At 41.4% G+C, this 24,040-nt stretch overlaps 1 protein-coding gene across 1 annotated transcript in view; it reads left to right on the forward strand.

The window, feature by feature from the left end:
* The window catches only part of LOC129726528 (protein dissatisfaction), an 80,195-nt gene that overhangs the window by 36,258 nt on the left and 19,897 nt on the right, over positions 1-24,040 (forward strand). Inside the window, exons 3-6 of the mRNA XM_055683345.1 lie at positions 1,176-1,337; positions 17,351-18,114; positions 18,176-18,274; positions 18,337-18,559. Of these exons, the coding sequence (XP_055539320.1) occupies positions 1,176-1,337; positions 17,351-18,114; positions 18,176-18,274; positions 18,337-18,559 (1,248 nt within the window). The remainder of the gene's footprint in view (positions 1-1,175; positions 1,338-17,350; positions 18,115-18,175; positions 18,275-18,336; positions 18,560-24,040) is intronic.

Genomic DNA, 24,040 nt, shown 5'->3' on the forward strand with positions numbered 1-24,040 from the left:
AAATTAAGCGTTTGACACCTCTTCAAATAGTCTTGACTTATGGAAGATTAGTATCTACTCATGGTCTGTGTTGGGCTCGTACATGATTGGTTGGAACTTTCAATCAATTTTCGCTACTGAGTAATGGAGCAATAATGACAACTGACAAGTCACAAAGAAAAAGTTAAGAAAAGTTCACCAGAAAGGGGCCATCACCCATCAGTAAGTCGTTTTATTTTTTTTAACCTACCTAACAATTCCGGGATAATAACTCCAATAATAACCCACAGTATGACACGGTTTTAAAAATATTATCTTCCGGCCGGACGCCCAGCGACATATAGTGCACGAATTTGTATAATGAAGATCGCACCACCAACCTTCCCACTAATAGTTAGCTCTTTTCATGATAGTTGGTGACGATGCAGAGGATTTCTCGATATCTAATAGTAGCAAGTGCCTAACTAGTATTCCTAAAATCATTTTCTCGATTCTCGACAGAGTACGATCAACTAAGTAGGACTGAAGCCAGCCGACCAGATTCGATGTTGCACCCAGCCGCTCAATATGCAATTTAAAGTTTCAAATGAGACCATTTAAGATAGCCCGCGAAGTTATACAAAATAGTAACTAATTTCTTTTACAATTTACTTATATGGCCTCCGTATTTGTTCACATAGGCGCATTTCTTGCATCTTATATGGTCATTTTTTACCAAAAAAGGGTTCACTTAACAGAGTTGAGCGCGAGTTATATGAACCAATTTGTTTGCTGGGGACCCTATTGTCGTTAGGTTTGTTCAATTATCGTCAAGGGGGTAAATGATGTCCTAGCATATAAATTTATTGGATGATGGTTCTTCATATTGCAGTGCATCTTCCTGCAAAAGATTAGTTCTCTAAACTTCTTTAGCCCCTCGAACGATAATAGGACAAATATCTATAAATGTACTATTGTGAAAAAATCTTGAGGAAATGTTTTTTCTACAGGACAAACCTTTGATGAACACTTTAGGTAAAGAACTTGACTCGGATCTTTTCAGCTTTTTCTGGATGTAATGACTCTGATGTACCTTAATAATTTAAGAATCATTTGTGGATACTAATACTACTACTGTAATAGTACAATAGTACGGAATAATGAACTTGTGTAACTTTGATTACAAAGACAGTGATGAATATTTTCCACATTTTCAGGTTGTTCTGGTTTCTTCAAACGTAGCATACACCGGAACCGGGTGTACACTTGTAAGGCAGCTGGCGAACTGAAGGGACGCTGTCCGGTCGACAAAACCCATCGTAATCAGTGCCGCGCCTGCAGACTATCCAAGTGCTTCCAATCGGCGATGAACAAAGACGGTAAGTGTGTGCTACCATGATTCAATGTTCCTTCGCTTACGCTCCGCTTATTTTCGGAGACATGAGCTAACCTTTGTCTGGAAGACGATTGTGAGATATTTACAAATCGTTTATGTAGCCGCGAGCGCACACCGAATAATGTGCGCTGATTAAGGCAGCGCCGCGATTTTGAATACTAATCAATCCTTGATGATGCTGCGGTTCGCCGGAAGCTGAAATGTGCAAACGAAATCACATAACGAAGAGCAAACACAATTGGTGAATCTTCCATCTTAACCTCCGGGTGTGCTGGGTTGGAGCGGATCTTTACATGACAAAGTAAAGTTAGTCGAAAAAAGCAGGCAGTATTTTAATGTCACACTGAAAATTCCGTTATTTATTTCGAATTGTATCCTATTAAGGTGTATATTTTGCCCTTTTCCCCAAACGACATTTTCCAGCTCATTTTTACTCTGGCGATTACATGCACAGTTGAAATATTTGAACAAACAGCCTCAAATGAAGCGTTCGCTTTCTTCATTCGAAAGTGAACGCCTCTTTTGATCTTTGAGCTATATAGCTTCTTTGAGATGGTTCCGCATTGTAGCACACAACCCACCCCACCGGAAAACACAGTCTCACCCACATTGCTAACCATCGAACTGGGAAAGCACATAATTCACACCTAAGCCGTTGCCATCAGGCGTATCGCGTCGTTGGCTTGGCACCCTCACTTCTGCAAAGTTTCACGTTCAAACTGTTCACGTGCGGTCTTTTCCCAAACTTGCAGTAGCTGGGTGGCGGCCAATAAACCGTGGCAAAGAGGCTTTTTGCTGAAACCAAAATTTGAGTTCGATAATCCCCTTTTAACGCTATTTTTACTTCCATCGTACTTTTCCGCCTTCTTCAAGACATTGGAAGACGCTACACAATAGAAGCAACGACTTGCCCTTTTGGCAGCAAACTGGCGAGACGGTTAAATGATTCTTTGTCAAACTGCCGCTTTGCTGTTAGCAGTGAATAAGAAAAAAATATTATAATCGATGTCTTCGTGTAACTTATTTTACAGAAGTGTTGCAACAAATTTCAAAAACTCTAAATATAATCTTATTCTAGTCGTTCCATTAAAATTTCAATAATACTTTGAATAAATCGAAATTTCAATATGTGGGCAAAATAGGCAAATTCTCAAATTTGTTGATTGAACTAAATTTGAAAAACAATGAAATTTCATACACCTTTTTTTAAATATATATATAACAAACGAAGGAATCAAGCACGCTTAAAAAACACGTCTCAATCCACCTAACGATGAGAGCTAGCTTTTCTCATTCGCACTTTATTATTTGTTCAAACAGATTTGCCAGAAAACTTCAAATTTTAGAAACAAATTACATCTTGATAATTTCTGCTGGATTCATAGTTTACCCTAAAGAATAAAATTGGGTAGCCAATAGCACAATTATACCGAACATTTAAAACTAAACATTTACACGCATACGAACATACATTTACACATACACACATGTGCAGATACACACACACGCACACACACGCAAACACACGCACAGACATACACACACACACTCACACAAACATATATCATATAAAACGCAAAATTCGACCTCTGATTGGTCCTTTTATGATTGCTTTACAAGTACGGTTGACAGACTGTAGGAGACTGAACCACTGCAACCATTGGTAGTAGATCTATTGTGGTATAACCGCCTATATTAGTTCTAGACAGTGACAACATGAGGAGCAGCAGTGGTATCAGCAGCGATATTGACAGGGCCAGCTAGTGCAGTGGCACTTCCTAGAGTAAAAGCTACCTTTATACAGTAGCAAGCAGCATCTGAGGTACATTAGTTGACACTTGCTCTAATGAAAAGTTACCGTATTTTGACAACACAAAAACGTTTGTAATGCTGGCAATTTAAATATATGGGCCGTCAAATTTTCATTGTAAGAACAGTTTTCAGCTGTGTTATTATGAAAATGCCTTAATCCCCATCTGTCGGGGTAGCACACAGATGCGATCAACATTTTATATGAAATTGAACAACAACTGTCCTTATGAGGACAACAAACAAATTATTAACGATTTAATTTTTCCTATTTTTACGCTAGAATTAAAAGTAAAACGTTATATCAATCTATATGCACTCTGACTGTTGAAACTTGTTCGCGTTGCATAGTGTTTGTTCCATTACTGTTTAGTAATGTATGTGCAAACGGAAATTCGGAAGCACTTCGACACAAAATTTCAAACATTCTAGTTCTAGGTAGTTCTACGTCAACCTTGCGGTCGTGGCTTTGTATGCAATCCTTGTGATTTTTATGATTGTAATATAATCAAACGTCACGTCAGGAACCGGGATGATGCTTAGAGATCGGAAATCAACTTCAGATTTTATTTTGAAATACGAAATTGCGGATTCCGTCTTTTGGAATACATCCTGACATTTCCAAATACAATCCAATAGAGGTATTTCCACTCTTTGCGTTCCAAGAATAGCGATGTTGTATTTGAGCCGTTGAGAGCAAAAGTGGTACATGTGCCATTTTTACACTTTTTGGGTTTTATGCATAAATTGATGCAGAACGCAATAACGTACTAGAATATCCAAGAAAAACCGAGATCTGATAACCTAAACCAAAGTTATAGCCAGAACAATTTTTGGTAATTAACATAATCACCATTTCGTTGAGAGCAAAAGTGGTACATGTCCAGTCTGTGCATATTAGATGAATTGTAAGTCGAAGATCTCAGGATATAGAACAATCATGTCTTTAGCAAAGTTGGTCAAGTGATTGAGTACTTTCAGATGAAGATCTATCTGTTTTGGAATTTTCTCACTACGTGGCGCTAGTGTACCCGTGACTATTTTGTAACAGAAAGAGTTTTATCTATTTCAGTATGCTGTGGCCAATTCAGAAGATAACTCTCTGAGGTCTGTGATATAGATATATATTTACACACTGGACCCAGGTTTGGCTTTAGGCAGGCCGCCGATAGCCTTCCGGAAGTTACAGAAATACCGTAATTGAGGTCAATTTTCTAAAGTGATTCTAGAGCTTCCCAATTTTTTCGAAACTGCTTCTGCGTGATTGACTAGAAACGAAATGATTTCACCGAAAGATCCGGAACTAGCGTAAAATGTCAATTTTTAATTGTGTTCCTAAAGCTTCCTGTTTTTTTTCGAGACCAATTCTAGAAGGAAAATGATCTTTTAACGAAATATGCTCCAAGATGGCCACCACGTGAACCACCGGTACTACCATAAAAGAGATTAATTTTTAAGAACAGTCTCACTTTTTTTCTAAACCACTCCCAGACGAAAATAAATGATCTCATGACAGAATGTTACTCAAATTTACCATCAGAGAGCCCTCCGAAAGATTCGGAATTACCGTAAACGAGATTAATTTTGAAAAACAGGTCCTAGTCCCATCTGGATACGGTGTATATTTTTCCAAGGCTGTATCATATTTTCAGTTCACTCATTTGTCGCTCCTATAACTACATACACTGTCTGCTTTAATGAACAGGTTCTAGTATTTTCCGTGTTTTTTTTTCGAAACTATCACATGCAAAAATATACCATAGTATCAAAGAAAAACCGAGATCTGATAACTTATACCAGAGTTATAGCCGGAATAATTTTCAGTTTTCCTCTTCTACGGTATTTCTGGATCCGGAGGGTCACCGGTAGTCTATCGAAAGTTGAACTTGGGTCCATCGTGTAGTTATTACCGACCAAATAGCAATTCTAAAGATACCAGGATATTTTCCTTTGAATTGGCCCCAGTCGATCTAGATTATTTAAAATGTCTTCTGTTACATATACACTAGCGCCACAAAGTGACAGAATTCCTTAACAAACAGATCATCATTCTATAGTTCTCAATCACTTGAACAACTCTGCTGAAGACATGAATGTTCTATGTTTTAAGATTAGCGAGCAAAAGCATCCTTCGTGCTTAGACTGGACATGTACCACTTTTGCTCTCAACGTTTTCTGGTTGTCATTATTTTTCCCATAGAACAAAAGTAGTATATGTTTTTCCATTGAAGTTTGTGTAAGTTTCTCAACCAGAACTCGTTATCCTTTCATGTACCGTCTTTTGACACCTTTCCAGCAATGATTTAGTGCAGTTATGTTGGGAAAAATTGTTGAAAATAATTTATTACTTGAGTGTTTTCGTTTATCGCGTCTCCTGAAAAATTTACTTAATGGCGCATGTACCACTTTTGCTCTCAACGGCTCATTTCACATAAATGAATTTCATAATGATTAAATTATAATGTATGAAACTTGACGTATTATTTGTGTAGTGAGTCGTGCTAAAGAAATAGTAAAATGAAAGAAATGATTCGTAATTTCGATCAATTTAATTCCAAGCGACGCCGAGTACGTTCAACTTGAATGAAAATGAGTGAGTTTAGGCAATTTTTGGGATATTTTTATTTTTTCGAACTAAATTTCTATTTTTAACAACGGCTTTTACCCGTTAACATTCTAGTTCATCAAGCAGACAGTGTGTACAGTAGGGAAATCGAAAAATAAGCGAACTGGAATTGGAAAAATATTCCGCGTTCCGACGAGACTTGAACCCGCAATCTCCCTGTCTCCGGCATGGTGTTTTGACCAATTAAACTACGGAGGACGGTGATACTGTTCGACAATCTATATGCGTATCACATTCCACTGTCGACTCATCTGACGCTTAGTCTTAATGAATTACAACCTAACTTACAACAAATTCGATCTAAATAGCCTATTTTTAAATCTATGGCTAGTTTCGTTGAATACAAATAAGTTTTCTACTATTGAAAAAGCACGAATGCACGCAGTGACTGGTTCGTTATAACCGAAAGATGTTCGATGGAACCTAGGCACAAGCAACGCATCGTTGCGCAACGTTCTCTGCGGTGCTCGCAAATTTGGAATCGAAAGCAACAAAGGTGAGTCGATTTCTCCGTTAAGAATCTTTCCAATTTATAGCGCTTGTTGAATTGTCTTCGTCGTTGCAGTGTGTTCAAACTTCAAACCCAGGAGTAAGCATCGGTCAGGATACGGTGGAAGTTCTGATGGATTGCGCCATGGTAAATTCTTCAGGGCCAGTCTAAGGATGCGCTCAATTCTTAAACTTCACGAGGTTTGATATGAGCACCATTCTACAGCGGCAGTTTTCAAAAGAGGACGAACTAGCGCACAGTATAAAGCCTTGATACAGTGGAGATTGGAAAAGTCTTTAGTTATTATCGAGATGAATCCCAGTTGACGACTCGCTTTAGAAATAATCGCCGAACGATGAAGGTCAAACGACATTTTTGTATCCAACAGGATACCAAGGTCATTCACCTGATCTACTCTCCTAAGTGTTACGCCATCAATTTCATACGCAAAAGTAATAGGCTTGAGGATGCGATAAAACGTAATAACTACACATTTGTCAATTTTTGCCAATTGGTGTCATAGGAATAAGCTGTGTCTTAGACAGCTTATTCCTATGACACCAATTGGCAAAAATATCAAGTAATGATTGCAGACGTTCACAATCCTCAACTGTAACCACAACGAAATGAAGCTTTAGGTCGTCCGCATAAACTAGTTTGCAGTTATTCTGTAGTAAAAGGGCGGAATCATTTAAAAATAATATGAAGAGCAGTGGACCCAGGTTGCTTCCCTGAGGAATTTAGAAATATTGCAAATCTGAATAAATATAAGTATTTTTGGAACCGCGATGCCCCTAGACACCATCTTAAATTCTAACATGATGACCTGCGTTTTCTGAAAAACAGCTTCAAATGGCTACCCCATTTTATGGTATGGACGGGATCGATATAGTTTTCAAGAGGTCGGCAATCCACTTCCGGCGTCTGTAAAACAACCTTGAGTGGTCAAATACCACCCAATAAGAATATTTCCAGAACCTGGATGATTTTTTCCTCATCTATAGTTTATTTGACACGGCACAAATACAATTCAATCTTTAACGGCGCCAATTATATCTGGTAGCTTACTTTCTAAAGTATCTTAATAACTAAAAGCAATTTTTTTATCCTCGCTGCCGACTACGAGCTGAAACTAAATCTAACTTAAGCTAGAATGTTTTGCATGAAAAGCACTGATTTGTTGTTTGATGGTTTTCCATCGCCATAGGTAAGCAGCATATTGAATATGTTCCGCTGCTGGGCCAAGATATTACGGACTGGCATATTGGGTTGTCTCCCTCGGGACCTGAGAGTATCGTGCGGGTCTAGTTGCTGTTTCCGGATCCGGGGTCTTAACGTGTTCTTGTCGTTTGGTTGGATGTAGGCGGAAGGGGATAGGACTAAACTGGGGCGTGGATGGATTTCAGGAAAACGTATATAAGGGACATGTAGGATAGGTCACGGCTCGCCAAGACATCACGAACAGGAACAGCCGACTGCCTACCTCCGGCCTGCAGGGAAGCTACTAATCTAGACCTGGCGTCACGGTGTACAGGGCATGACCAAACAACGTGCTCTATGTCGTGATAACCTTCACCACAGGCACAGATACCACTCTCCCCGAGCCCAACACGACGGAGATGCGCGTCAAATCTATAGTGATTGGACATAAGCCGGGACATCACGCAAATGAAATCCCGACCTACATCCAACCCCTTGAACCACGGGTTCGTCGATACCTTGGGGATTATGGAATGTAACCACCTTCCCAGTTCCCCCTTGGTCCAAGAATTTTGCCAACTGATGATCGTATTCTGACGTACAAATGCGAAAAATTCATTAAAGGCAATTGGTCTTTCATAAATATCACCGTTTGTTGCGCCCACCTTAGCCAAAAAGTCCGCTTTCTCATTACCCGGTATCGAGCAGTGAGAAGGGACCCACGCTAAGGTAATCTGAGTAGATTTTTCGGATAAAGCACTCAGATGTTCCCGTATTTTCCCCAGGAAATACGGAGAGTGCTTAACATCTTTCATCGATCGGAGAGCCTCAATGGAACTGAGACTGTCCGTAAAGATGAAATAATGGTCCGTGGGCATTTCTTCGATAATCCCTAGGGTGTACTGAATTGCAGCTAATTCTGCGACGTAAACAGAAGCAGGATTATCGAGCTTATGGGAGACGGTTAAATTGTTATTGAAAATACCGAAGCCAGTGGACCCATCAAGAAGTGATCCGTCAGTGTAGTACATATTGTCGCAGTTGATGTTTCGATATTTATTGGAAAAAATTTTGGGGATCTGCTGCACGCGTAAATGATCCGGGATTCCACGAGTTTCTTCTATCATGGATGTATCGAAAAACACAGTAGAATCAGAAGTATTTGATAAGTCGACACGATTTGGAATATTCGAAGAAGGGTTAATATTTTGGGACATGTGATTGAAATACAATGTCATAAAACGGGTTTGAGAATTAAGTTCGATTAACCTTTCAAAATTTTCAATCACGGGACGGTTCAAGACCTCACATTTGATAAGAATACGAGAAGACAGCCTCCAGAAGCGGTTTTTCAATGGTAGTACTCCAGCTAAGACCTCCAAACTCATCGTATGGGTCGACTGCATGCAACCTAAGGCGATACGCAAACAACGATATTGTATTCGCTCCAGTTTGATCAAATGTGTGTTTGCTGCGGAGCGGAAGCAGAAACACCCGTACTCAATAACAGACAATATCGTTGTTTGGTAAAGCCTTATAAGGTCTCCTGGGTGGGCTCCCCACCATTGTCCGGTTATTGTACGAAGAAAATTCACTCTTTGTTGACATTTTTTCATCAGATACCTCACGTGACAACCCCAGGTGCCTTTAGAGTCGAACCAGACACCAAGATATTTGTGTACCAAAAGCTGAGTAATCGTTTTACCCATTAATTGTGTTTGAAGCTGAGCAGGTTCATGCTTCCTAGAAAAAACTACTATCTCAGTCTTCTCCGGAGAGAATTCGATACCTAGCTGTGAAGCCCAAGCAGACAAATTGTCCAAGGTATCTTGCAATGGTCCTTGCAAATCGGCAGCTTTGGCTCCTGTAACAGAGATTACACTGTCGTCTGCAAGTTGTCTTATCGTGCATGAATTTGCCAGACATTCGTCGATGTCATTTACATAAAAGTTGTAAAGAAGGGGGCTTAAACATGAGCCCTGGGGAAGACCCATGTAGCTAATTCGAAAAGTTGCCAAATCGCCGTGCGTAAAATGCATGTGCTTTTCGGACAACAAATTGTGCAAAAAATTATTTAAAATTGGAGAAAATCCTTGCCGGTGAAGTTTACCCGAAAGAATGTCAATAGAAACGGAATCAAAAGCCCCCTTAATGTCCAAGAACGCAGACGCCGTTTGTTCTTTGCGAGCATACGCCAGCTGAATATCTGTTGAAAGCAACGCAAGACAATCATTCGTCCCTTTGGCACGGCGGAAGCCAAATTGAGTATCTGATAGTAGACCATTTGATTCGACCCAATGGTCTAAACGACGGAGTATCATTTTTTCCATCAATTTCCGGATACAGGATAGCATTGCAATCGGCCTATAAGAGTTGTGATCAGAAGCTGGTTTCCCTGGTTTTTGGATGGCGATCACGTTCACTTGCCTCCAATCCTGCGGTACAATATTTTGCTCCAGGAACTTATTGAACAAGTTCAACAAGCGCCTCTTGGCATTGCCGGGTAGATTCTTCAACAAGTTGAATTTGATTCTATCTAACCCAGGCGCGTTATTGTTACAGGACAGGAGGGCAACTGAAAACTCTGCCATCGTAAAAGGTGATTCAATCGCGTCGTGGCCCGGAGACGCATCGCGAACAATGTTTTGCTCAGGAACAGAGTCCGGACATACTTTCCTGGCAAAATCAAATATCCACCTACTTGAAGACTCCTCGCTTTCGTTGACCGTTACGCGATTCCGCATTCTTCGGGCTGTGTTCCAAAGAGTGCTCATTGATGTCTCCCTCGACGTCTCGTTTACGAACCGACGCCAATATCCGCGTTTCTTTGCCTTAGTCAAGCTTTTAAACTTGGTATCAAGCTCCGAATAACGTTTAAAGTCGTCGGCATCGTCTGTATCCCGGAAGGTCAGATACGCGTCGGATCTTTGTGTGTAGACATCGGAGCACTCTTGGTCCCACCACGGAGTGGGAGGCCGTTCTTTGATCGTTACGCCGGGATATTTCTTCGTTTGGGCTTGCAACGCGGCGTTGAGAATCAAGCCCGCGAGGAGGTTGTATTCTTCAAGTGGTGGATGATGTTGAATCGACTCGACCGCTTTTGAAATCATTTCCTCGTATAACTTCCAATCGACATTCCGTGTGAGGTCATATGGAATGTCAATTGGTCGCATGCGAGTTGACCCGTTATTAATTGAAATAAGAATAGGCAAATGGTCGCTACCGTGAGGATCAAGGATTACCTTCCATGTGCAATCCAACCGTAGCGACGTCGAACATAAGGATAGATCCAAAGGGCTTGGGCGCGCTGGAGGTTTCGGGATACGTGTCATTTCACCGTTGTTTAAAATAGTCATGTCGAAGTCATCGCAAAGGTTATAGATTAAAGAGGAGCGGTTATCATTGTATGGGGAACCCCAAGCCACGCCATGAGAGTTGAAGTCTCCCTAAATCAAACGTGGCGAGGGAAGAAGTTCTATTAAATCAAAGAGCAGCCGTTGCCCAACCTGTGCTCTGGGAGGAATATATATTGAGGCAATACAAAGCTCTTTACCTTGTATTGCCATTTGACATGCGACAACTTCGATGCCTGGAATCGAGGGGAGGTTAATACGATAGAAAGAATAGCACTTTTTAATCCCTAAAAGTACTCCTCCATATGGGGTGTCTCGATCAAGGCGAATAATATTAAAATCATGGAAGTTGAGATCAATATTTGAAGTAAGCCAAGTTTCACAAAGGGAAAATGCATCGCATTTGTTTTTATTTATCAAAACTATAAACGAATCAATTTTTGGTAAAATACTTCTACAATTCCACTGTAAGACAGAGATAGAATCCTTCATATACGCAGTTGAATTAGGCATCGAAGGATACAATCGCTGCAAGAAGGGGCCATTGGGCAGTCAACTGCTTCAAAAATGATCTAACTGTTGGGAGGAATGCTGTAAGAAAAATTTTAATTGGATCGGGTACATTGAAATTTTCAAAAATCCAGTCCACAATGTCAGAAAATTTCACTAATCCAGAGTTTGTTTCATCAACTGGATGTGCAAAAGGAACAACTGGGGTTTTAGATGTTCCTGGCAGTGCTGGGAACTCCTTCTGGGACTTTAAATTTGCAAGCCCAGGAGGAGTTAGCTTCGGTTTTTCCGCAGCACTGTTTGGTTTGTTCGTACTTTTCATTACACTTTGGGAAATCTTAGGACCTTTACGGGGAAGTTTAGGAGAAGAAACATTTTTCCTCTTCCTAGACTCCCCAGGATTGGCATAAGATGTTCCCGCTGATGAATCGTCAGAATCGGTTTCATCAGAGGGCAACAGATCAAAGGGGTTCGATGTTATGGTAGAAGTGGTCACGGTCTTCTTCAGCATCTCAGCGTAAGAACGCTTTGAACGCTCCTTAAGTGACCGCTTGATTTTATCTCTGCGCTGCATGTACACCGGGCATGTGGAGAGCTCATGCTGGTTTTCCCCACAGTGAATACATTTTTCAGCATTAACACTGCAAGAATCTTCCGCATGAGTCTCCCCACACTTGCTACATCGTGCCTTATTGCAGCAGTAGGCGGCTGTGTGGCCTAACTGCTTGCAATTGGTGCAATTCATAACACGGGGTACATACAATCGCACAGGCAGACGAACCCGGTCGATCGAGACGTGGCTAGGGAGTGCAGATCCGGCAAACGTAACGCGAAACGAGTCTGACGGAGTGTAAACTTTTTTACCGCCGACGAGAGACATGGACCGCAATTGCTTACAATCCAAAATCTTCGCCTGTGTTTCGGTATTTTTTAAGCAACCGGTTGCGCTTTTTAGGATACACTCGACAGACAGACTCGAATCGGTTATGACACCGTCGATCTCCACGTCTCGTGCGGGTATGTAGACGCGATACTCGCGTGTGAAGAGCTCAGAGCAAGCGATAGCATTGGCCTGTGCCAGATCACTGACCACGACACGGAGCTTGTTAGGTCGGACCTTGGAAATTTCGGTCACGGCCTTGTACCCCTTCGTCAGGTCTTTAGCAATTTGCAGTATGTTTAAACGCTTTGAATTCACTCCTGCCTTTGGACGAAAATAAACAGTATAGCTGCCCTGTTGAGATCCGTCCGGGTAAAGCCTGGGGCGAGGGGGGACTGGAGAATGAACAGGGGAGGGGGTAACAGAAGGGTCAGGGTCAGGGGGGTTCGGGGATGGTGGCACGGGAGGCGAGGGATCTATATTCATTGCGCTAAATGTAGCGCACTAGCGCACTAGCGCCGACAAGAACACGTACCTCTTTACTTCTTCCTTCCAGCAGTGGTTGTCCGATCGTTCGAAGCTGCACCCAAAGCAGCCAGCAGCACCAGTACAGCAGCACCAATACAGCCACCAGCAGTGAGCCGGGTGTGAGATCACTCAGCACAGCGACACGGACTCGACTGTCAACTGATGGGCTTGGATTAAAAAGATCTATTCACGGTGCACAGATCAAAACTGCAGCTGGTATTTTGCACCAATACAGCCAAAGTTGTGAGCCGGGTACAGAACGTATCGACACAACTCACAATCTAGTTGGCCTTTAGCGCGAATAATACACTCTTTTGTTTGGCTATTCGTACACACGGACCGGATTGTAATAGAACGACCACTTTGCACGTCCGTTTCTGTCGAGTGTTCGACGCGGAATGAACCTGGATGATGTTGAGGCTGAAAATCGACAAGCATTTGCATCTTCTGAAATCTTTAATCATAAAATGGCCAAAAGCCATCTGTTGTTCCCAGAACCGAGATGATACGTTGAAGACGGAATTCGAAATGGTGACTTACATTTTTTATAAAACAAACCTAACATGACAAATACAATCCAATTTGGTTATTTCCGCACTGACGAATAAATGCGATTTATTGAATGACCGCAGTTTTTAATGCAGATTTCCAAATTAACGTATTTTCTACGGGGTTTCTTGCGATGTATGTAACTCCTGCCTTAGGAGAGCTTCGTAGTTGCAAGGTTACAGAGTCCGCTTTGATAAGCGAGTGGTCGTGGGTTCGAATCTTAGTAGAATCAGGCCATTTGGTTGTCAAAGGACTTTAACATGGGTTCATTCTCAGGCTCTCCACTACATACCCTCCCTCCAAGCTGAATTCTTTAGTACCCTTGCTGACTTGCATTCTAACAAAAGAGTCCCTCTTATAATAAAACTGTTCTGAGTAACGTATAATAGTTCTCTTCAGGGAATTGTAATTATGACGCGGTCTTGGCTGGAGGAACGAGGTTTCGATAAGACTCCTTCCTCTTGACAAAAATATTAGTCCTACTTATAATAAACCTGCCCAGAGGTGAAGCATTGAGTGCCTCTTCAGGGAATTGTGATTGTGACGCGGTGTTGGTAGGAGGAACGAGGTTCGATAAGACTCCTTCCTCTTGACAAAATAAGTCCTTCTTATAATAAAACTGATTTCAGAAATATTCACTCTCTACAGGGAATTGTAATTGGCGATATTGCCACTAGGAACAAGGTTTCGATAAGACTCCTTTCTCTTGACATAATAAATCCCTCTTAGAATAAACCTGGCCAGAGAAGAACGTTAGGTGTAGCTTCAATTCAGGGAATTGTAATTTGGCGATATTGGTAGGATAGAAAAGAGGCTCAGTATAGTAGAGCAGTAAGCTTGAAATGAAAGGGTAAACTCTCACACACAAGCACGTATATATAAAAAAGCGTATCATTCACTTCAATAGTGATACTGCCAATAATATGAAGTGCGGAGTACAGAAAACACCTGGGCAATATCACAATAGATCAATATGTCTCTGGTCGCAGTGATGAGTCCACACAGAGGAAAAAAAAACTCCTGCCTTTATAAAACCTGGATGTATTCATAATATTTGACATGGTTTTGAAAATAGCACATTGTATCAAAAAGATTTGCTTGCGTTGCGGAAACAAATTTTCAACAATTGCAAATTTCACCAATATGCAAAAAAATTCGATGAAAAGATATCAAATGTAAACCCTACGCATCTGTTGTTAATAAACTCTCACAACAAACTATTTGAATGTATCTCAGGTTCCCAAGTTGTTTTTAAGTATTATAAATGGATAGTCAGAATAATGTCGAAATCCATCAAATATTTTCATTGTAGAAATTAGCATAATTAATTTTACTGATTATTTACGGAAATTAAAAAAAAACGACAAACATTTGATAGGTGTTGGTTGAGTAAAACCGATTGATGAGGTTAAACTCATTTTACCAATAAATGTAAAAATACACAGGACACAGCCGAAAATAATATAAAGCCTCCTAAATCATTTCAGACACTCGATGGAAAAAATACGAAAAAAAACAGTATTCGAGAGTGATCAATGACAATAAATTTTATCCTAGGGAGCATGCTTAAATGACGTAGCATACATGGGTGGACCGGGGGGGGGGGTGTATGATCGTTTTGTGACAAAGGCGGGGAGGGATGTATTGGAATGAAATCGACGTAGTATTTTTTTCGAAAGACCAATTTTTTTTGCAGATGAAATATACACTAAAACATCGCACTTGCAGCGGAAGCAATCGAATTTTTTTTATATGTACAATTCAGAAAACTTCTGAAATCTCACACAAACAATCGTTTGTTTTTCCGACGCGTGTCATTTAGTAGTTAAAATTGGAAGATACTCGTTTGTTTTCAAAGCTGATAAGTGCAGCGTTTCATTTTTAGACGGTAGCGAACCAGCCTGTGGCTGAAAACCACCTTAATAAAACAATACAAAAAACACTTTTTTTTGCGGAGCCTCAAAGTGTGGGGACCCGGGGCCATGGCCTCCCTAACTGCCCCAATCCCCCTAAATCCGGCTATGTTGTTGCTGCATTCCGCAATCGGAGCTTGACATTCTTTTTATATATACACAGACTTAGCGGCCAACTGTTAGTGTACAACGCGATTGCGGGGCCAGTGCTACGATCTTTCTAATACAAAGAGTCTGTCCCAAACCAAAATTTGTTAAATTAACATCTACCTTGAAACATAACAAATTTCAAAAAATCATGCAGTTAAAACGCATAAAAGATTTTCGCTATTCGAATCACACAAATCTAAAGTCGTGGTTTTGCGAACAAGAGGTAGGTTCCATCGGGGTGAAACTTAGTTCGTGTCGTTACACAGAGCTGCTCAACACACATTTAACTCAAAAACACTAATCATTTTAAGGCCTGAAGTTTTTTTCTTTTTTCATTTCTAATTGTAACTCGTATACGATTCATACAAAAAATTAACATTTTCTAAACTCCTTTGAGACAGACTCTTAAGAAGATCAATGCTACTTCATACTTCAAAGTGCTAAAAATTACTTTCAAATGTATGATTTCAAACGTGTCGTAAACCCTAACCCCACACATTGGAGCTGTGATAATACCGAAGAAGATCAACGCCAACGGTAACATGTTCAAAAACAGTCAGTTCAACCGAAAATTGAAAATACATAAATCGAAGCCGATAGTATAAAGCCTTTCTGTATAGCATTGTCACTTTTGTCTCATCAAAAGACCGATACGTTCATGTTCCCTGTTTGGAATCAAACCGGAAAGCCGACCATCAAAAGCTCGTGGGAAGCGAAACACTTGCCGGCAGCATCCCTGCGCCCGGCCAGCTCATTTGTATCGCAACCCTCCTCTATCAGACCATAAATATTTACGTATGCACTATTGCTGCTTCAGCTCTCCATAAAGAGCGTCACACGATGAAGCTAACCTAAGCTTCATACACCCATATGCACATACACACACATACGCATTATTTACCTGTGCTTACGTCCACAGTCTGAAGCACGTCCCGGCGCGCAACCGGAAAACAAAAAAGCGGAAATTCGCTGCATTCAATTAGATACTTTATAATTAATCAACTTCACGTATATACACCTGAGTACAATAGAACTGAGCATGAATTTTCACCTAGCTTCAGCGAAGCATTCGAGTAAGATTTTTTATGATGAATAGTTAAATTCCATGCGGATGTGTTCGAATCACTCGCAAAGCGATAAGATTTTCGAACACAGATCGGTAAAATAATAGTTCGTGCGCGTGTTATGTACTTCTATGTAGTCATACATTTATGTTCAACATTTGCTAAGTAAAACTTGGCCTCGATATAAATGGTCAATTTACGGTAAAAACGTAAAAAATTTTCTACAAAATAACATGTTGTAGTGACATCAAATCATCATAGTTTTGTGTATTTTGGTCTATTGAGTTGACGTTTTCCAAAGAGTGGATTTTGTGAAGATTTTTTTGGTGAAGTTTGTGAATGCGATTGACACTTCGTTCAGACCTTTCTCAATTTAAATAAACATAAATCAAATAAAACACAAAAAATGGCGGATTTATCCCAGTTTGTGTACATGTATGCAAACAAACGAACCTCTTTGCATGTGCAGGCAACTAGACAATGAATAAGATATTGCCATCAAAAGCTAAGACACCCACGAGCCAAATGAATAAATAATGTAAAAGCTGTGAAGTTTCACACATCACAATTAATGGAGATACGCTCTGGTCTTGTTTCTACTCCAACCCCTCTATTTAGAAAGGTTGCCCTCCGGCTTTCTTAATAGAATGCTCTGACTGCCAGGCAGATTCTGTTCATCCATCAACCCTTGCTATCGGATGATAAAACGCTTTCCAGCTGACAATGCACCTCTCTTCAATGGTATTGGGGAAGTTGTTCTATCCTATTTTCGAATTGGTACGGTTTTGTTGGGCATTTGCCGCAGGGAAACTTTTTTTTGACAGTCCTTAATTTCTACTTTTTCGGTGGTGCGAGTGTAATTAATTTCAACCGATTGAAGAACAGCAATGAAGGTAATTTCCAACTTTTTATTTTTCCTTGCAGCCGTCCAACATGAACGAGGACCGCGAAAGCCGAAACTACAGCACCTCCCGCCGAACGGAGCGCATCCACATCACCTTGGCGGGCCATTTGTGAACACGTCCTCCTACAGTCATGTGCCACATTTTGCCAGTATGCATCACGCAAGCATGCAGCAAAACTCGATGCTGCATCATCCACAACCTCTCTCGTTTGCCCCCCTTAGTCATCCTATGCCACCTAATTTGCTTCAACATGTGAAATTGGAACAGACAAAATTCGAGTTTGCATCTGCCAACAACTCTCAGATACCACCCAACTTATTGCCACCGGTTAAGATAGAACATACAAGACTTCCTTCGTTCGACTTTTCGCCTTCCAGCCAGCGATTCTATAAGCCTTTGGAACAACTGCCACCCTCTCCCACCGATTCCAAAAGTTCCATCAGTGTCGATTCTCCATCCGAAAGCATGACCAGCCCTCAACCTTCCACCGTAGATTGCGGGTCAAGTGTCCTCAGCCCTACTCCAATCAATGCCAGTAACCTCAGTCTACCTTCGCCACTCTCTCAGAACGGAGTTTTAGACATTCTTATGGGTTCTGACAAGTGCCAGGAGTTCCTTCAGTACCAAATACACAACAACAACCTGATGTTTCCAAGCTTCAATCTTCCGGAAGGTGGGGGCCCTGTTCCGCCACCACCTCCTCCACCTCCCTTAATTCATCATCCAACGGTGTTACCTCCCGGTAGTCCTGGGTTACGTTTGCCGACATGGGAGATTCTGCAGGTAATGATAACCACATTCTAAATAGTATCGGATTTCGACAACCCGACTCGTCTTTTTACAGGAAACCACAGCCCGGTTGCTCTTCATGTCAGTTCGATGGGTACGGTGCTTGATTCCGTTTCAAACGTTGTCCAAAAACGATCAACATCTGCTGCTACAGGTAGAGAGTATGCTCAAGATTTAAGAATAATTCACTTATCTACTATGTTTATTACTATGCAGGAGTCCTGGAAAGAACTATTTTTGCTCAACTTCGCCCAGTGGAGCGTTCCGTGGGATCTCAGCGCGCTGCTCGAGAGTCCACAGGTGCGGGACCGTTTGCCCCAAGATCCGGCCACCCAGATGGAGATGAAAACAATGCAGGAAATTCTGTGCCGCTTCCGGCAGATCGGTCCCGACCTAAGCGAGCTTGGCTGTATGAAGGCGGTGATCCTGTTCTCCCCTGGTGAGTAGCACTTATCACTCAGAGGGTAGAACTCGAGTTACAGCAGTTTCAAATTTCAGGGTTTAAGGTTTTTCATTGACGACTTTTTTCTAGAAATAGATTTCTGTTTATGTATTTTTATTTTACCGCAGATTATAATTTAATACTGCATTAAAGAAAAATAAAACGGTATTATTCATCAAGCGTAACTCAACAATTAACAACACTACCTCTGCAAAAATACTCTAAATGATTCAAATCTTAAGTATTTTTGAAAATATAAACAAAAGACCTGAACTAATCCACCTAGTGGCGCAGAAACCTTTGTTATACTAACTACCTATTACTCTATACTTATTAGACCAGTAAACCACAAATCGTATACCAACGTAAGTCCAATTCCAATAACCAATGGAACGAATTTAAACGATGGTTTTCAGAGTGTGAACCGAATGTGATGATTGAATTGAAGCTCGACGTGGGTTTCGCAAATATTATGGATGTTGTCACTGGAGTATATGAGTGTTATTTTTTCGATCACAAACCAATTTTTAAATGCTAGTTAGAAGCCACTCAAATTTTTTCTTGAAATAATCGAACGTCAGGAAACAGTAATAGATAACAATGATGCTGATTTCATACTAGAACAACAAATGTGTATGTTAGTTTAATGCAGTTTTTTGTTTGAATCCCCATAATCCAGGTTTGAATATCACTTTCGCCTTATTTTTAGAAATCGCAGGACCCAGAATTATGAATCAGCATCTTATATTTTTTACGAATTGAAGCAAATTTCTACCAACCTGTTCTCGAAAAATTATAGTTCAGAATTATACAGGAAAAAAAGTATTCATGAAAGTTGTCAATTTAATTCTATCTCAAATGCATTATCTGAAAATGAAGGTTTTTTACGACATTTACGAATTTTGGATTTTCAGAGTGCAGTCGAGAACATTGTTCTTTTCGGAGGTCTAGGCTGTATGATAAAATTCGAAATGAAGACTTTATAAAACTTGCTGCGATAACGAGAAGCGGAATAACATGGATAGTCTGATTGCACTTAGTCTTAAATTAGAAAGCAATATTTATATATTACTTGAGCATAGTGTATCATATCACAGAGATAGGTAACTTTTCACCTACAAACACTAGTGAACGTGTATAGCCAAGTAAAGTTGCTTCAGTTTCATCCAAACTGTTAATCATCGCCTCTCGATGTTCACAATTTCTCAAAACTTTTTCCTTATTTTGTCAATCACCTTAACCATCAACTGTTGATTCCTGGTCACGAGTGAAAAATATATTCAGAACTGAATTTAAAACCTAGTATAAGTGTTCAACTGAAAAGTTTTTCAGCTGTTCCAAATGTAGCATTGCAAACGGGTGGCACTAACATATTCGTACGTAAATAGGTCTATACATCTTTGGTAAAGCTTTTCAAAATATCTGCATCGCTAATTGTGTTACATTTGAACACAGTGAGATCAGATTCTGCTACAATGTTTGGCTCCCGAAAGCTGTAGAAGATTCTAATTCTTTGCAAATCTGGATTCAACGTACAATTTAATATATATTTTAAAGAAAGTGAAGGCAGAAAAGAAACTAAGTGAGCATTGCAGTTTCCTCTAAAATCTAATTCAAATTCTTGAGAAAAAGCTAAAGGGTAATTTATTTACACCTGTTGAGACGCACTACGAAGAGTGTAAAAATTATGCAAAGTTGTCGATAATTGTTGTTTGCTTTTGGGAAATAAATAGCGATACAAAAAAAACAGAGGGATAGAGAAGAAGAAAGAGCAGGGAGAGAAAGATGAATTATCCAAAAAGTAAAATATCCTATGTCTTAAATATACTACGGTCAAATTTTTACAGCTTAAGCTACCAATAAAAATTCGCACTTAGTATGATTTTTTAAGAGCTCTACCCGGACGAACACATAAGATTCGCATGGATTCCTTAAGATTCCTCCCATTGGAATCGTGAAGCGTCCTCGATAAAGAATCCTGAAAAAAGAACCCTCAAGAATGCCCAGTCTATAAGGCTAGGATTCCTGAATTAGAATCGTGTAATCAGAATCCCTAGGATTCCTCACATTGGAATCGTGAATCGTCCTTGATAAGGAATCCTGAAAAGGAATCCTCAAGACTGCCCTGTCTATGGGGTTAGGATTCTTGAATGAGAATCGTGTTTTGAGAATCCTTCAGATTCCCTAGGATTCCTCACATTGGAATCGTGAATCGTCCTTGATAAGGAATCCTGAAAAGGAATCCTCAAGACGGCCCTGTCTATGGGGTAAGGATTCTTGAATGAGAATCGTGTAATGTTATTTTTCTGTGCCGAACACGCATCAGTATAGGACGTGTTTGGTGATCGCTCCGATAGAATATAAAACAAAAGACGCGCGAGCAAGTGTTGGCATTGTTTGCCTGGTCGAGTGAAGGTTCAAGGTCGCCCGCCTTTGTGCAACTGTTTCGTATCGTGGCTGTTTGCTGGTGCGTAAGCCGATTTGGCTGCTAAGTGATTTGTGCTACAGCAGTGGACGAGAATCTCAACACAAAGGAGGAAAAAGAAGAAGCCAACAGTTGACAGCGAGTTGTGTCGCTGTGCTGAGTGATCACACACCCGGCTCGCTGCTGGTGGCTGTTTGGAGCTGCTGTATTGGTGCTGCTGGCTGTAACGGCTGCAGCTTCGACCGTTCGGACAACCAACCCTGCTGAAAGGAGAAGTAAAGAGGTACGTGTTCTGTCGGCGCTAGTTCGCTAGATTTAGCGCGATGGATGTAGATCCCTCGCCTCCCGTGCCACCATCCCCGAACCCCTCCGACCCTGTCCCTCCTGCCAACCCTTCCTCTGTTAATTCTCCAGTCCCCCCTCGCCCCAGGCTTTACCCGGACGGATCTCAGGGCAGCTTTACTGTTTTCTTTCGGCCAAAAGCAGGACCGAAATCGAAACCGTTAAACATCCTGCAGATTTCGAAAGACCTGACGGAGGGGTACAAGGCCGTGACCGAAATCTCCAAGGTCGGACCCAACAAGCTCCGTGTCGTGGTCAGCGACCTGGAACAGGCCAACGCTATTGCTCGCTCCGAGCTTTTCACACGCGAGTATCGCGTTTATATACCCGCACGAGACGTGGAGATCGACGGTGTCATAACCGATTCGAGTCTGTCGGTCGAGTGTATCTTGGCAAGCGGTTTTGGCTGCTTCAAAAATGCTTTGTGTCACGACGTAAAAGTAAAGATCATAGATTGCAAGCAATTGCGGTCTGTGTCTCTTGTCAACGGCACAAAAGTGTACACTCCGTCAGACTCGTTTCGTGTTACGTTTGCCGGATTTGCTCTCCCTAGCCACGTCTCGATCGATCGGGTTCGTCTGCCTGTGCGATTGTATGTACCCCGTGTTATGAATTGCACCAATTGCAAGCAGCTAGGCCACACAGCCGCCTACTGCTGCAATAAGGCACGATGTAGCAAGTGTGGAGAAACTTATGCGGACGATTCTTGCAGTGTAAATGCTGAAAAATGTATTCACTGCGGGGAAAATCAGCATGAGCTCTCCACATGCCCGGTGTACATGCAGCGCAGAGATAAAATCAAGCGGTCACTTAAGGAGCGTTCAAAGCGATCTTACGCTGAGATGCTGAAGAAGACCGTGACCACTTCTACCATAACATCGAACCCCTTTGATCTGTTGTCCTCTGATGAAACCGATTCTGACGATTCACCAGCGGGAACAACTTATGGCAATCCTGGGGCGTCTAGAAAGAGGAAAAATATTTCCTCTCCTAAACTTCCCCGAAAAGGTCCTAAGATTTCCCAGAGTGAAATGAAAGTTACAAACAAACCAAACAGTGCTGCGGAAAAACCGAAGCAAACTCCTCCTGGGCTTGCAAATTTAAAGTCCCAGGAGGAGTTCCCAGCACTGCCAGGAACATCTAAAACCCCAGTTGTTCCTTTTGCACTCCCAGTTGATGAAACAAACTCTGGATTAGTGAAATTTTCTGATATTGCGGACTGGATTATTGAAACTTTCAATGTACCCGATCCAATTAAAATCTTTCTTACAGCATTCCTCCCAACAGTTAAATCATTTTTGAAGCAGTTGACTGCCCAATGGCCCCTCCTTGCAGCGATTGTATCTTTCGATGCCTAATTCATCTGCGTATACGAGAGATTCTATCTCTGTCTTACAGTGGAATTGTAGAAGTATTTTACCAAAAATGGATTCATTTAAAGTTTTAATACATAGAAACAAATGCGATGCATCTTCCCTTTGTGAAACTTGGATTACTTCAAATATTGATCTCAACTTCCATGATTTTAATATTATTCGCCTTGATCGAGACACCCCATATGGAGGAGTACTTTTAGTGATTAAAAAGTGCTATTCTTTCTATCGTATTAACCTCCCCTCGATTCCAGGCATCGAAGTTGTCGCATGTCAAATGGCAATACAAGGTAAAGAGCTTTGTATTGCCTCAATATATATTCCTCCCAGAGCACAGGTTGGGCAACGGCTGCTCCTTGATTTAATAGAACTTCTTCCCTCACCACGTTTGATTTTGGGAGACTTCAACTCTCATGGCGTGGCTTGGGGTTCCCCATACAATGATAACCGCTCCTCTTTAATCTATAACCTTTGCGATGACTTCGACATGACTATTTTAAACAACGGTGAAATGACACGTATTCCTAAACCTCCAGTGCGCCCAAGCGCTTTGGATCAATCCTAATGTTCGACGTCGCTACGGTTGGATTGCACATGGAAGGTAATCCTCGATCCTCACGGTAGCGACCATCTGCCTATTCTTATTTCAATTAATAACGGTTCAACTCGCATGCGACCAATTGACATTCCGTATGACCTCACACGGAATGTCGATTGGAAGTTATACGAGGAAATGATTTCAACGACGGTCGAGTTGATTCAACATCACCCACCACTTGAAGAATACAACCTCCTCGCGGGCTTAATCCTCGACGCCGCGTTGCAAGCCCAAACGAAGAAATATCCCGGCGAAACGATCAAAGAGCGGCCTCCAACTCCGTGGTGGGACCAAGAGTGCTCCGATGTCTACACGCAAAGATCCGACGCGTTTTTGGCCTACCAGAAGGGAGGTTTACCCGACGACTATATACGGTATTCGGAGCTTAATACCAATCTTAAAAGCCTGGCTAAAGCAAAGAAACGCGGATATTGGCGTCGGTTCGTGAACGAGACGTCGAGGGAGACATCGATGAGCACTCTTTGGAACACAGCCCGAAGAATGCGGAATCGCGTAACGGTCAACGAAAGCGAGGAGTCTTCAAGTCGGTGGATATTTGATTTTGCCAGGAAAGTATGTCCGGACTCTGTTCCTGAGCAAAACATTGTTCGCGATGCGTCTCCGGGCCACGACGCGATAGAATCACCTTTTACGATGGCAGAATTTTCTGTTGCCCTCCTGTCCTGTAACAATAACGCGCCTGGGTTAGATAGAATCAAATTCAACTTGTTAAAGAATCT

This window comes from Wyeomyia smithii, chromosome 3 (assembly GCF_029784165.1).
Source record: "Wyeomyia smithii strain HCP4-BCI-WySm-NY-G18 chromosome 3, ASM2978416v1, whole genome shotgun sequence".
NCBI classification, from domain to species: domain Eukaryota; kingdom Metazoa; phylum Arthropoda; class Insecta; order Diptera; family Culicidae; genus Wyeomyia; species Wyeomyia smithii.